The sequence below is a fragment of the Stegastes partitus genome, unplaced genomic scaffold (genome assembly GCF_000690725.1).
Source record: "Stegastes partitus isolate 25-593 unplaced genomic scaffold, Stegastes_partitus-1.0.2 Scaffold668, whole genome shotgun sequence".
In the NCBI taxonomy this organism is placed as follows: Eukaryota; Metazoa; Chordata; class Actinopteri; family Pomacentridae; genus Stegastes; species Stegastes partitus.
The window spans coordinates 37,968-52,976 of NW_007578399.1; the positions used below are offsets into that span (position 1 = coordinate 37,968).

General features: G+C 41.7%; 2 protein-coding genes across 2 annotated transcripts in view; both read right to left on the reverse strand.

Annotated features, from left to right (window-relative positions):
• Positions 1-2,845: 2,845 nt before the first annotated feature.
• On the reverse strand, positions 2,846-6,562 carry fam181b (family with sequence similarity 181 member B). Its single transcript, XM_008290348.1, has one exon. It carries the CDS (start codon positions 4,565-4,567, stop codon positions 3,605-3,607), a length of 963 nt encoding a protein of 320 aa, XP_008288570.1. The 5' UTR covers positions 4,568-6,562; the 3' UTR covers positions 2,846-3,604.
• Positions 6,563-7,990: 1,428 nt separating this feature from the next.
• prcp (prolylcarboxypeptidase (angiotensinase C)) overlaps positions 7,991-15,009 on the reverse strand; it is a 13,634-nt gene continuing 6,615 nt past the window's right edge. The window contains exons 6-9 of the mRNA XM_008290352.1: positions 12,962-13,134; positions 10,926-11,093; positions 10,622-10,809; positions 7,991-9,008 (exon numbers count right to left, since the gene is read on the reverse strand). Coding sequence (XP_008288574.1) covers positions 8,777-9,008; positions 10,622-10,809; positions 10,926-11,093; positions 12,962-13,134 — 761 coding nt within the window. The 3' untranslated portion in view covers positions 7,991-8,776. The remainder of the gene's footprint in view (positions 9,009-10,621; positions 10,810-10,925; positions 11,094-12,961; positions 13,135-15,009) is intronic.

Sequence of the window (15,009 nt, forward strand, 5' to 3'; positions counted from 1 at the left end):
GGTGTACTGTGAAGTCATATCTCTGTGCACTGACCTTGTTTACAAAAGAACTTGCAGTAGGATGCCCTTGAATGGTGGGAAGCAGCCTACAATGTGCTTTATGATGAAATAACATTTCTGAGTTTCAGGATTTACAGTTTAGTACGTGCTGAATGGAGATCTGTTTGAAGACCTAGAAAGAATATCTTCAAGAAGAAAGAATGTGTCAGTTACTGTGTGGGCTGGTAATAGAGAGACATTCTTTTGTGCGCTGAGACACAAATGAAATCACTGACCAACACTGGGACATGACAGATGTATTGCATTACTGTGTATATGGGCATATATGCAAATAGAAATGCCAAGTTTTAAAGATTAATGTGATCTTTACAAGCAGATAAACTATAATCAAGGGATACCAAGAGCAATTTAGAGGTAATTTTATTAAGCCAAGCATGAACCTCTTTTAATTTATAATAGTTCCTGCAAAGCAATTAGTTTAGGATAATGGTAATGCCTCAGTAGACTGCATAGGAATTCTTATTTGCCTTCCATGGAAAAAAAAAAAAAAATCTAAAATAAAAAAGTTATTCTTTGACATAAGCTTATAGACAAAAGTTGAATGTCACAAAGAGAGGCTGTAAAGGCTTGTGAATATCATCTTCCACGGAGCTTCCGCCCTGGTGGTGTTAACAAGACATGAGGACTAACTGTGAAAGGTCAGTGAGAGGGCAAGTATGGATGTGGATGCTCAATTTCCAGTGCAGCACAGTAACTTTTCTTCAGTGGAGTTCATTTCCGTTACGGTTGTATTATATATACACACTATATATCATCTGCCTGCGTGCATTTTATTATTAGTACAGGACACATTATATAGGATACCAGGAGAAAATCTGTATTATAGTTCACCTACGTATCTGGCTCTTGGTATTCAGGTCTGCACCAACACAGATCTTGTTAATCACTTTAACAAACATTGCATCTCCTGTGTGGCATAAATCAAAGCAGGATACAGTTGTGGCTCCATCAGTGGGGTCTAATCTAAACGTATCAGCTGGTGTTAACGCAGGGACAGAAAATCCATACCCCTTCTGTGTGTGTGTGTGTGTGTGTATAGCTTGCTGTAGATATTGTTCTACCCTGTGTATGACAAAGGGGCAACGTGGACCAATTTGCAAATAAAGACAACTGCCAGGAGGTAAAGCTGAAGACTGTCAGACAATATTAGATTCAATGCAGAACATGTACTACAATGAATATGTACAGCGTCATATTTTATGCTAACAGGAGTAAGCATCTTAACAGTGGTGACCGGGAATCCTTTTAAGCCAAAGCTGAGGAAGACTGAGAGATTAAAGATGATGCTTTACAACCATCCATTCCCCCCTCCAACATGCTAAATTCAGGACAGATTCATTTTATGGAAAGACATCTGAAGAAGCACTCAGTGCTTACCACAAAAAGCTACAATTACATACATAAAATCAAACATCATTTCTGTCTGGATGGGAGTGGTGGACGCTGGCTTTCAGTAGAACATTACTGCCATCTAGTGCATGTGGCTGCTTACAGGCTTAGAGGCAGCACTGACGGATATACTAGTATATGTGCTCCCTTGGCATTTGATATATTTTCTTGATTGAAAACTGAGGAAGGGAGCAAGCTATGGGTCAATAAACTGTGGTAGAAAAGTGAAAGTTGCTTTTGCTTTTTTTCCCACCAACTAGACATGGTACTTGACTCCTTGTAAACTCCACCTGAGCTGCCAAATGGTGAATAATTAGAGTCTGCTGTGGCAGCTCAATGAATGTGTGCACAGAGTGAAGGAGTGCAGCACTGAGACATCATGCATGTTCAGCCAACTAAGATACAACAGCTGCATTTCTGGAGAAAAAAAAAATGAAAACAGAAAAAAGCTGGAATTTATAAATAGAGAGTTTAGGAGCTTTCCTTGACTTCAAGTTCCTCTTGTAAAGCTTCTGGTTCCCCTGAAACAACTGGCTGTCACAGGGGAACACCTTTTGAGTCCTTGGAAAGACTAAAATAATGTTCTTATTGGAATGTCTCTAAAAAGTCAGGATGTTCTAGTTGCTTTAAGACAAAATGGACTCAGGTTTGCAGTTCCTACAATGCAGGTTTAGTTTGATTGAGCCTCTAAATCATCGGTCTTCACGCCCAATCTCATCCAATCATTTTTTTCAATCACGGAAATTTCAAGACTTCACCGTGATGAGATCTGGCTCCATGTTGGAATGTAAATGAATGAACCTCCAGCAGCCAGCAGAGGGAGGTAATAATGTATGCACTTAGTAGGATTGTGGTATTCAAATCCCCAGGGAGAGATCTTCAGTGAGAAGGTTACACTTTCACGATTAAATCCCCAATCAACTTCGCTGCAAAACTGCAGAAAATAAATGAATAATTACGAGCACAAAGCCCATTATTAGACATTTAGCCACGCAGTGGACCAGTGCAGCGGCGTGGTAGCCACGAGTGTGAAATTAATTGATAATAATGTCACACTTCTTCCATCTTTGCTCATTTGGGGAAGTAAGAATGTGTTTGTTGAAAACTTAACAAGTTAATTAGGGGTAATAATGTTAAGAGGCTTAACATTTACACGAACTTATATTTTTTTTTCATCTCCAAATTTCTGAGGTATTTATGTAGCACAGGGTGTTTACCAGGCTGCTCGCTGTCCCAGAAGAAATGTAGAATTAATGATGCAGCGCAGCGTCTTTCTGTAATGCCGCTTAACTCTGTGCAACACTGTATGAATGTATTTCGCAGACTTACTTCGTCTTCCATTAAGGGTTTTTTAATTACATCCCACCTTCTTCTACGCACACAAAAACAGACACAGTAATAAAGACCAGCTTTATTTTGTCTTCTTACAATAACTAGATACATTAAATGCTTTTTTTCCAAGAAAAAAAAGGGACACGATTGGTCAATCTGCCAGCTGAAAATCAATTCAGAGTTATAAAATTTTGTAAAGCAAACATGGCATCAAACATCGTCGCAATCAGCAAAAAATTAGTCTTCCTTTTTTTATGTTGCTGCACAGAGCTGCTTCTAACAGGAATGGAAAAAGTGCCTCTGTTGTTTTGTCAGACAGTTCTATCATAATCACTTTCTAGGAAAAGCTGATGTTTAGTGAACTAAACCAACAAGTGTGTCTGCAGCTTGTGTGTTTTTCTTTTTGCAAAATATAAAAATGTATTGATGTCTGATGAACCAATTCCCAAAAGAATAAGCCTCATTGACAAAGCTGAAGCAGAACCAGAGTCGGATGTGTTTTCATACAGAATGTCATTGCAAATTGCCTGAGATAAAGAAAATCAGATCCACGTGTGAAGCAACTGAAACTGGGATACTTTAAAGAGCTTTTCACATTTTTTCTGAATGAAAAAAAGTTGTTTTCGTGGGGAAAAAGTTGCATGGGATGATACTACATGTTTTCCAGTTGCAATATGACGTCCACAGCAGATAAACATATACGATACAGTAACATGAAACTCTCTTAAACTACTGTTAAACTTGTCTCTGCAATTTTACCAGCATTTTTTTTTCCTTTTTCTTTTTTAAAACCAGCATTTCTAACAGCACAGTTGTCAGTTTCTCATAGAGATGAATAATTAGCTCTGTTATAACCACCACTTAAATCATAAGTGACCTGAGGTATGGAGCAGTCTGTGAAGAAGTTGGGGAAGGCCAAAGTGCACAGTGCATTGTCTTCTATGGGCCCCGAAGCAGCCTCAGAGTGACAGTAGGCAGGAGGCTGGGCTGGGCCTGTACGAAGGGTCTCCCCTAGTTTCTTAGAGGGTCCTGAGCAGCTAGTCCAGGGCTCGGAATAGAGGAGACCGCCGACTAAATGGTGAGCATCGTAGGAGGCAGGATCCGGGCTTCCCAGCTCCGGCTGCACCCTGAAAGGCATACCTTGATACAGGTCCTGCTCGCTCACCATGTTGCTGTAGTCAGGCCCCAGGAGCTCGAAGAACTCCGCAGCCTCAGGATTGCCTCGTTCCAAGTCCTTCAGCGTCATCCCGGATGTGGAGCTGACTTTGGAGCAGTTTGCAGGCTCGGTAAAGAAAGAAGGAGGCAGATTGCGGTGCCTCAGGGGCGGCTTCTTGGCTTTTTCACCCCTTATATCCTTCACAGGGCTGAAGAGTGCTGCCAAGCTCTTGCTCTGTAGGTTGGCCTGAACCCCATCACGCTTAGGTAAAGTTTTGCTCTGCAAAGGGCTCGGCTGAGTCAGGGGGGAGCCCTGTCTCTTTACTGGGGCCTCTGCTACATTTCCTGGTGTTATAATGCCAGTGCACCTTTTGATCTGCTTCTGAAGATACTTCCGGTGGTTGACTTTCCTTTTGGATTTCACTGGCTTGTCCAGAGCCAGCTTGATATTGCTTGAGGCTGAATCTATGAAGCTCAGCAAGTCCCTGGTGGTCTCTTTGTAGTCCTCGTCATTTTCTGCCTCACCCAGGAGACTCCCATCCAGACTTTTTTCCACATCGTACTCCATCACAGAACCAGGGAAGCAGAAATTCATGAACTGAGGGTTCATGATTGCAGCCTGAACAGCCATTACTCTGTTGAGCCCAGCGGCTACACCTGTGGCATCCACTGTGATCCCTGAACCAAAAATTTCTTCAGAGCATGTCTTTTTTCCTCTGATAAACACTTGGTCCTGATGCTGCTCATGAAGTTCCTGTAAACATTCCAGAGTAGAAGTGACGGGCTCTGAGGAAAGCGAGGAGATCTTTCAGGGGGCCGGGCTAATGATGTCAGAACATCAAAGAGGAGGGGCAAAGGGACCGCAGGACTTAACTCTTTGCTTGTGCCCGACCACCTGCATCTAAGAGGGATTTGTCTGAAATTCCCCGCTGAGCTGAAGACAATAACCTCTGTCAGAACGCTCCCCCTCCAGTTTTAACTGTTTGTGTGTGCTCTGAACCAAAAAAAGCTTTCATGAAACTGGAGGATATTACTGTAACAGTTAGACGAAAAGCCTTGAAAGTCCTGCTGGATGGATTTTTTGTTCAGCAGGCATGGTTGTAACACAAAAATCTCTCTTTTAAACCTACAACTAAATATCTTGTTTGGTTACATTTGTGCTAAAGCCAAGTTTAAACCAAAAACATGCATAAAAAAAAAAGTTAAACATCTCATAAAAAATCCTTCTTGTTTGCTTTACAAACAATTTAAAACACGACAGAGTCTTCACGCCAACTTATTTTTCCCCTGCCTGCGCTTGCCAAATAAAAAGTTAACTTGTAATCTAATTACTGTTCCTTTGGGCACTGAAACAAACCCGGCTATCAAATCGCGGCTCTACAGTAGAGAGAAAGGCTTCTTTTCTGTGGGAAAATCCTTGTGCCCAAACAGATGCCACTATTTGGGAGAATCTTCCCAACTGCTTGCTTGTGTCTTAATCTGCTCATGGCAAAAGTTGATTTCTAGTGCATTCCCAGGCCAGTGGGAATTTCTGCCCTGGCCTGACAACTATTATGGGCTGCCTTTGACATAAAGCCCTACAGGGTCTAAATAGCCTCTATTCTTCGCGCAGCACTGAAAGGGAGCTTTGTGCCAGAGATTCATTAAATTGCACCTCACAGCCCCTTCGTAAAATGGGTCTCAATAATGAACAGTCGATTTAACTAGAAAAGCTGCCGGAGCTGTTAAATTAAAGGGGAATAAAGTGCAGTTCGGGCTCAGTGTGCCAGAAGAAATGTTGACCTTAAGAAATCCTGGGTATGAAACTTCTGTTGTAAACAATAACGTATTTACAGGAAGCTTCTCGGCCAGCGCTGAATACAATGGAGGATGTGTCCAAGAGCCAGACTGCTGCTTTGCCAGCACTTATCTGAATTTAAGTGGAATTTCAAACGCGACTCAAGAGAATTTTTGAGCCAATTTAACTGTTGGACAAAGTTTGACGGACCCCAAAAACTCACTGTTACGCTCTCGGTGTATTTTCTAACTTTTCCATCTGTGCAGAAAATAGAGACGTTTCTACCCGTCGCATCCTTTGATAACATTAAGCTTTCTGTTTATTCTTCCATTTTTATACGATGCTGGAGCGGAACAGTTGAAAATAAAATAACTGATGGTGCTTTCACTGACTCATATAAGGGGTGAAAAGGTTATGCTAGCTCCTGGGACAGTGAAATTGATGGCTGAGAAACAAACCTAAAAGCAACAAATGGTTAGAAAACAAAGAGTTTCACACTATTTACACAGCTGATAATGAAAAAACAAATTGAAACCGAACTGAATTTGTACTTATTTCACACGTTTTTGGGCAAAAATAAGCGCCTGACTCAAAGTTAAGGTTCAAAACTTTACCAGAGCTTTGAATTTGTATTCCCAGCTTCACTAGTTCATTATAGTAATACGTGTAGGAGGAAAGCAGCTGCAGCCACATCACAGCATCTCGTGGATTCGGCGGAGTGCTGAGCTTTTAATGCCTGCCCAAAGTGATTTCGCCTCCCTCTCTTCGCTCGCGGCACAATTTTGGCAAAGTGACATCATCACAGTCGTGGCAGCCATATCCCCCTTTTTTCTAGTCAGGGGGTCTTGGCTTTTGTGCTGGTGGGTCATTCACATCACAGAGCCTGACGCACAGATCCCGGAAACAAGTTTCTATTGTTGCATAAAGGCTGAGAGGGTGAGAGGGGATGGGCTGGGGCAGCTCAAAATATATAAATATATACACACACACAAACACGACTGAGGAGGTTTTTAATTATTTTGACAATTTAAATAGGAAATTGTTTGTTAAATCCCAATAATAGGCCTGTTTTTTTTTAATACTGTGTTAGTCACAAACCCTCCAACTACGCATTACATTTTCAAAAACTCAAACCTTTGGGGAATTTATAAAAACATGAGCAGCCTTGTCCGCCGGCAAAGTTGTTCCATTCGGTTGAGATATTGTTAAACATTACCACCGCACACTGGAGAATTTCCTTATTCAGCAGCACCCAGCCCCGAGGGAGAGGGGCTGCTCACGACAACGTGATGTGACACGCACAGCCTTAATCTCTTCCTACTAGTGTGTGGTCGTCCCCCCCCTCCTCCGTCTGAGCAGGGACATACTCGGGAGTTTGAGGTTGAGCGAATACTAATAACACCTCTGATTGATGGCCGGTGTCAGAGACATAGAAAAGGCTGGCAAAATTAATGACCTCTCAAAGTCCTGAGAAAAGTTTAAGGAGGGCATTTAGTGGCGGAGAAGGCCGTCCTCCCCCATGTTTAGCTGCGCTTCTTTCTACCGAGAGTGACTGAAATTCAGTCGAGCCTGTGACAAAAAATGTTGAGAAGTCGGGCGGCTTTTGTGTCTCCGGGTAGAAAATCAACCCACATACCAGCGCGGGACATGTTTCCCATCTGCTGCACCAAGGTCATGTCATGTCAGGAAGTTTTTGCTTTACATAAGAGACTAAAAATGAAGACAGAAAAGATATTTTCATTAGCAGTCACGTAGGATTTTTAGTATTTTCATGGCATTTGAGGCTTTTATCTCGACATTAAAAAAAAAAAAAAAAAAAAAGGTGACTACCCCGTGAACTACAAAAGCCTTCTTGGTCTCTGCATCCTCTCACCAGCTCACTCTTAACCTTCCATCAACCCTCCTCAACCTCTTTGGCACCACAGGAGCTGTATTAATAATATTACTTGCAGGGGGGGAACAAACCAGAGTCTATGGGCTGCCTTGGTGCCACAATTTAGAGCTTTAATGGCAGCCAGTGAATTAATGCGTGCTAGGGGGAATCCCACAGGTTGGTCCACGGGGGTGAGGTCAGCAGGCATAGCTGCAATAACCTCCCACCACTCACTTTATTGGCCTCCTCCGATTGGGTTTTTATTAAATCTCAAGCACGTGCAATTGTTCTTGCTCGCTGGAAGTGGAACTCGAAGCCTTTAGTCTTTCTAAAACATGACAAAGGGTGCGCTCAGCGGAACATCCACGCATGATGAAAAGACAATAAGGAGGATTGTACGACAGTAAATTTGCAGCTTTTTAATCAGTTTTACCGGAAGACGTGATTCTTGGGGAATGACAGCGTATAAAGAAAATCAGCAGAAGACATAAAATACAGCAGGGAAGGCACCTTTCTTCTGTGAGCAACACAAATTAAGTTTATTATCACACTTTGTGCAGTGAAAATCTTGTAAAAATGGGATTTCTCTTTTATATTAGGTGCCAAACTATTCTCCTGAGACTTTTTCTTTTTGTTGTTGTTAAGAAGCATATTATACTTGGAAAAGAACAAATGCAGCTGAATGACAACCCAAAACTAAGGTGATGTGAACATGGAACAATGAAGCTAAGTGTCATCTCAGCCATGACTGTAAAATCGACTGAAGACAAGAAATCGTGAGCTTGGAGACGGACGGGTCTTAATGGGGTTTGGGAAACTTTACATGAGGATCATCCAGTCTTGTGATGGTGATGATGTGATTACATGAATAAACAAACGTATTTACACCGCAGCATTGTTATTATTGGTTTTCACGTGACTAACAGATGTGATTTTTGCAGATAATACAGTACCTTTAGTCTCCAAGCCCTTGGAAAATTCATAGTTTGGCATAAAGACGTGGAGTGTGTCTAAGTAGGTCAAAGATAATGGTGTTTTCATATTCCAGTGCCAAACATGGCTGATTAAGACAGGAACCGATTAAAAAAGAAGGAACAAACTTTGGCATTATAACAGCACCGTGTGAAATACCATGTCGCGCAAATTAAAGCTAATTCCTGGATATCACGAATATCCCAGTTTGCAGGATTTTACTGAGTTTGGTGGGTTGGTGCAGCTTGGTGAGTCTTTTTAGCCTTTTTGATCCACTGCCGGAAATACTTCACCTCTAACGCCCGGGCAGCGCGGACCGACGGCGGGTCGAGGTCGTTGCTGTAGCGGAGGTCCAGGTGATGAGCGCCGTCGGGAATCATGATGGAGATCAGAGAATCCGTGATGTTGTGAGTCACTCCGCCGGCGGACCACGGATCCAGTCCTCCGTTACTGGAATTCAACATGCAGAGACGTGTTCGATGAGAATCCGACACAACATTGTTCATAATTAACAAACTCGCATCATGGGGGACTTGTGGTATAATTAAAATGCTTTGTACACGATAGCATCAGGATGTAAACAGTCACAACGTGTTTTGTGAGCTGTCGGTGTACTGTGGTATCTAATATTTATGTGAAAACAAGTTACGGAGAAGAAAAAAACACGAGGACAGCAAATAAAGTATAAAAATATGTATTGTATTATGTATAAAATAAATGTTAAAACTGCCAGAAATGGTGAAAACAGAAAGAATTGTCAACTTTTCAACTTTCCAGTGGTCCTTGAACTACTCACCTGTGAGCTGTGGTTCTATTTCAACACCAAGTCTAAGTTCAAAGTCAAGATATTTGACCAAAATCATTTATTTCTACATGCTTCATCAAAAAATAAGCCAAAAATAAACTGAGAGCAGCAACCATCCATCCATCCATTATCTCTACACCGCTTAATCCTCACTAGGGTCGTGGGGGGCTGGAGTCTATCCCAGCTGACTCAGGGTGAAGGCAGGTTCACCTAGACAGGTCACCAGTCTATCACAGGGCTACACTTAGAGACAGACAACCAAGCACACTCACATTCACACCTACGGACAATTTAGAATCACCAATTAACCACAACATGTTTTTGGACTGTGTGGGAGGAAGCCAGAGAACCCGGAGAGAACCCACGCTGCACGGGGAGAACATGGAGACTCGACGCAGAAAGATCCCCAGTGTCCTCACCGGGACACGAACCGGCGACCTTCTAGCTGCGAGGCAACGGTGCTAACCACCGAGCCACCTTGCAATCAGAGCAGTAACCAGATTCAACAAAATACTGTAAGAAAAATTCTGGACTTTTTGGGCAAACTGAGCTGAATTGCAGGTTATGGAAACAAGTTAAAAATGTAAGTAGTAAAATATGTATAATCTGTAAAGTCAACATTTTTTCTATATTGGAAACAGTTTTAGACATTTGGAAAAATGTTGTACATGTTAACTGCAACTTTCAAATTTTGTAAAAATCAATCAATCAATAAACTGAATAATTTCGCTTTTACCTTCTTATAATTTATGGCACAACTGTGTCACACTGTACAAAACACATTTCTCTCTACTTCCAGCCATAGTTGTGCTGTTTCAGTAGAGATGCAGGACTTTCTAGTGTTTAAAAAAAAAAAAGAGTCCACAGTGAGTAAAACTGTATCAGAAACAAACAAACAACAAAAAAGAAAGTGCATGAGGTTCAGAGCAGCAGAAGAGATAAAAGGTGTTGAGAGAACAAAACACAACTAAACCACTGGCGTTGCTGATGACTGCCAGATACCAAAGGTCGCTTTCAGAGCTCGTATCAAATTGCAGGCTGCCAGACCTTTTAATAGCTGAACAAACGCTGCATTCATTGTTATATGGCTCACTTTGTGCTTCTGATTGAGCTACAGTCATACAAGGTCTGCATACCTTTGTCTACCTCCTGTTGCTACCCATGTGAGGAATCTTAATTTGCCCGCAGTAAAAAAAAAATTAATCAACATCTGCATTTAAATTGCTCACTCAGCCAATACAATGCAAGCGATGCTCACCTGAGGATGATGTTGCTGTGAGAGGCGATCTCCTTTCCCCCGAAGACCGTTCCCGCCCAATCGGCCCGCGGCCGGACGCCGAACATGGTGTTGCACCAATCAGAGAAGGCCTGGAAGTTCCACTCCTCGGGTTCAAACATGTCCTGCACGCCATCTGTACACATGGGCATCACCATCTCCGTGCAGGCCTGAGGAAGACGGATTGAACACGTATTCGGTCTGACAGGTAAAGCTGCCCGCTGACACCTCTTGTGCACCAATTTATTCAGCATGACAAGACCGATCCCGGCGCTCCGCTACGCACCTGGTAGGTCCAGCCGAGCTCACCGAGGCTGCTGGTCGCTGTCTGAGACGTGTTGAGACAGGAAGCGCTTCCGGTGTAGTTGTAGTAAACCTTGGCTGCCTGGGAGACTCCGTGCAGCAGCTGTTGGTCGGACACGGCGGAATCGAACCCGAGATGCTTGCACACCACCTTGAAAATAAATGTTAAAAAAAAAAAAAGGCAAAACAAATAGAATTAATTAGCAGTTTAATTACATCACAGCTCAGGTTAAGCTATTACATCTATTAAAAACTCCATGCATTTTTTAGAATAGCAATAAAGAGGAAAATGAAAATAACTAATTCCCCTACATGCGAGTTGTTTACAAGGCTGAAGATTGCTTTTTTTTTTTTTTCGTGGCCCATAAAGTGTTTTTCCACATAAAAAGTGGTGGCGCCTGATTTGCATATGAAATTCCCTGGAATGAACTTGAATTTATCGCCCTGCTCTTGGCACTGGAGGAGAGAGAGCCCATTTACTTAAAGCCAATGATCTAAATGATTTAAAATTTAAAGATTTCGCTCTCATTACCATTGTTTTTTTTTCTCCTGGCCACGGCTGACTCGCGGAATTAATAGCGTGAATGATAAATATTTGGGGTTTCAGCTCTTGTTTGATTTCGCTGCGTGTTGTTATGGTTGCAGCGGCAGAGCTGGCCGCGGCTGTTGTTCTGCGCTCTTTGTGAAGCGGAGAAACTGGGCTTTCTTGTTTGGAGGTTGGAGGGGAGCTGCACTAGTGTGGAGTCTGTTACTAAGGCTTTTGTCTGCGGGCCGGGGAGGAGTTGGTGGTCGATGGATGAGGAGGGCCACAGACATGTCCAACCAAAGATTTATACTGTGGAAAAAAAAAAACACACTGCAATAGCTCCAAAGCATCTTCTCCTTACTTTTCAGATAGGATTAGGCTTATACATTCATCTCTGCCAACAGATTTCCCTCCTCTAAGCCCTCAATACCCCGTTCTCACACTCACTCAGATAATCACATTAGCTTTGTCATTAAAAAAGCTCCTCTTTGCACCCACTGCCTAAACCGCTTAAACCACCCATAGGGGTCGCATACATTAAAGGCAAGGAGCCAAAAAAAAAGCAAAAAAGCTCAAAATGACCATTTAGTGTTTATTTCACCTAACGTGATGCTCCGGGATCCATTCAGGGGTTTAATGAGTGATGAGTGAAAAATGTATCCCACTAGTGGAGGTTTAACTATGAGGCTCCTGTGTGGGCCCCTCGGATGGGGGTTTCCAAGCTCCAAAACAGAGAGTCGGGGGGTCAATAGCAGGGCTTGGTTTGTACACGTGACGTGCCAAGGTGACTGCTAGAATACACTGCAGCCCCAAGTCAATCAGCCCTCCGGAAAAACAGCCGCCGCGCTGTCACAAGCTCGTTTACATGAAAACAAAGGGCATCTTGTGAAGAAAAATGTTTCAAACCGGCGCTGCAGTTTGTTTTTTTTTACTCTTCCTGTGATTACTTTTTTTTTTCGCATCAAGTGTCTAGTTAAGTATTTGTTACAGTCCCATTGAGACTCAGAGTGGCCAACTTTTTTGTCGTCCTCTTTCCGCGGCGCCAACGCGAGCGTCCGAAACAGGAACACCTCGGAGATCTGACGGAGCGTGCGAATGAAAGGGACTCATTGGTACGAGAGAAGAAAAGAAACGGTGGCTCACTTGTAGCTGCTCATCTAAAGAATACTTAAAATCTAAAAAGGAACTAGATCCTTATGAATATTGATGAAGTTTAGTTGACAGCTGTTGTAAACAAAAGCTTAGAAGACCACAACAAACACTTGTAACACAATCGGCTGAATCACGCATTCATTTCAATTAAGGGCAGCCTGTCAGGCCAAATTAGGCGCTTAAGCAAAGACAAACACAATTCAAAGTAGCGATAAAGTAAGAAACTTTTGACAGAAAATGAATATAACATTAACTAAAACTTCTGTTTTCCTAGAAAGAAGCCACTGACACGCCCGGTTTTCAAGGTGCTGATTTGAATTTTAAGTATTTTTTTTTACTACCTGGATCGGCCAGCGAGGCAGCGGCTGGAGGAAATTAGCTTCGTAAGGGTAGTCCACCATGGCCAGGTTGACCCAGGTCTCTTGGAGCCAGCTCTTGAAGCCAATGGCGTCTATCGCGTTTTTAAGAGGAGCACACAAGCTGAATTCTTCTGACAGCCACTGAAGACCGGACGCTTGACAGGAGAGAGCAAAAAGAAAATGATTAAATGAGTAATTCCTCTTCAATGTGAGCTGCATCATCCACATCATCACACTAAAATGTATGGTTTTCATTATAACTAAAAGGGAATAATGTTTATTTTATTGGTATTGAACAACAACAGCTCCCACAAGTAGCTGCGAAATACTAATAAAATATCCTTTAATTTATCTTGGTTAAAATGACAAGCTGCCCAGACTTCACTATTCGGGACAATTTAATTTCAAATACACACAGAAAACTTCAGGATCCCATCGGAGGTGACAGAAATCCCTTGGAGAGAAAAAAACAAATAAAACTGAAAGCTGTAGTGGATCAGAGGATAATTTAGGTAGAGCAGCGCTTCCACTAATTAAAGATAAAGATAAAGATAAAGATAAACTTTATTCATCCCGAAGGAAATTGTTTTGCCAGAGTACAGTTAAATTCCAAATAAGAATAAAAATAAAAGTAAAAAATAAAAGTAAATAAAATAAGAATACAAGTACCAGAGAAAATAAAGGCCACCAAAACAAGTTCCTGTGAGAAATACTTCATGTTTTAGACATAGCATTTAATCAAATAGCAAATTTTACTTTGATTACGAGTCTTTGGTTGGTTCCACAAACATCACAACTTTTTTTTCCCATTCGTTAGAAGTTTCCAGGACTGATTCGCACATTTACATAACGTACCGAGCATCATCCATCTATCTGTTGTTTCTGGGTCCCCGTGATCAAATAAAACCAGCTACATTCAGGCTGTTTTCCCTGAACTGCGTTTCAGCCGATAATGACAAATACGAGGCTGTTTAAATACTTGCTTACTCGCACTATAATGCGAACACAATTGATCGACACCGTGAATTCTCAATGCGGCTCCTTTGTGCACCGATGAACGTTTTGTCTCTGCACGGTCGAACGTTTCTCCGCAAACTAATTAATAAAAACTTACAGACTGTGACATATTTCTCCTCCAGGTTTTAGCATTTTGTTGGAGATGTTATTAAAGTGCAGAAAAGTGGTGAGAGAAAATTTGGCAGCACTTTTGAACGAGGTATAGTTTTATACAGGACTTAAAAGCTGCAACTTTATCATTCATTCATACCAAGAGATCAGCTTTAACCCACTAATAGGAACAACTTTTTGCTGTCAGGTTGTGAATAATCCTCTTCTAGCACAACTGTTAAATTGGTTTATCATTATGTTAGTTAATCCAGAACATCGTTTTGTGTCCGTGGCCACCGTCAGACAAATACGACAAAAGAAAAACCCACACTGTTGTTTGTTGACAAGACAGACATGAAGAAATGTCGTGACCACCAGTGATCAAAAATCAAATAAATGCCACGAGCACAACAGGGATTTGTTCAACAGAGCTGAACTGGGAGTTGCCTTCTAGATAGTAGCATCTTACTGTCGTCCTCAAATGTATTCATACCCAACAGCTGTCACTGAAATTAGTTGAAGTTGACAAAAGTAATAATAAATAAAAATGTAATGAAAATCATGGCATTGCTTTTGAATTGTGGTTCAACAGAAATTTAAAAAACACACTCAAGCAAACAAGCATGATGGGACCCGTGAACTAATATTTAGCTGACCAACCCTTTGAGCTGCCATCAAGTGTTTTCTGTAACTCTCCATCAGACTTCTGCACCTGTTGACAGGTGTTTGGATTTCACTGCTCATCAGCAAAGGGCTCTAATTTGTTCAGGGCAATTTTGTTGTTGTTTTTTTTTAATTATTCTTTTCAACCACAATTCAAAAGCAACGTCTTATTTCACTAAATTATAATTTAACAAATTTTTATTTATTATTACTTTTTTCAGTTTCTAGTTATTTGAGTGACTGTTGTGAGTTTCGCCTTT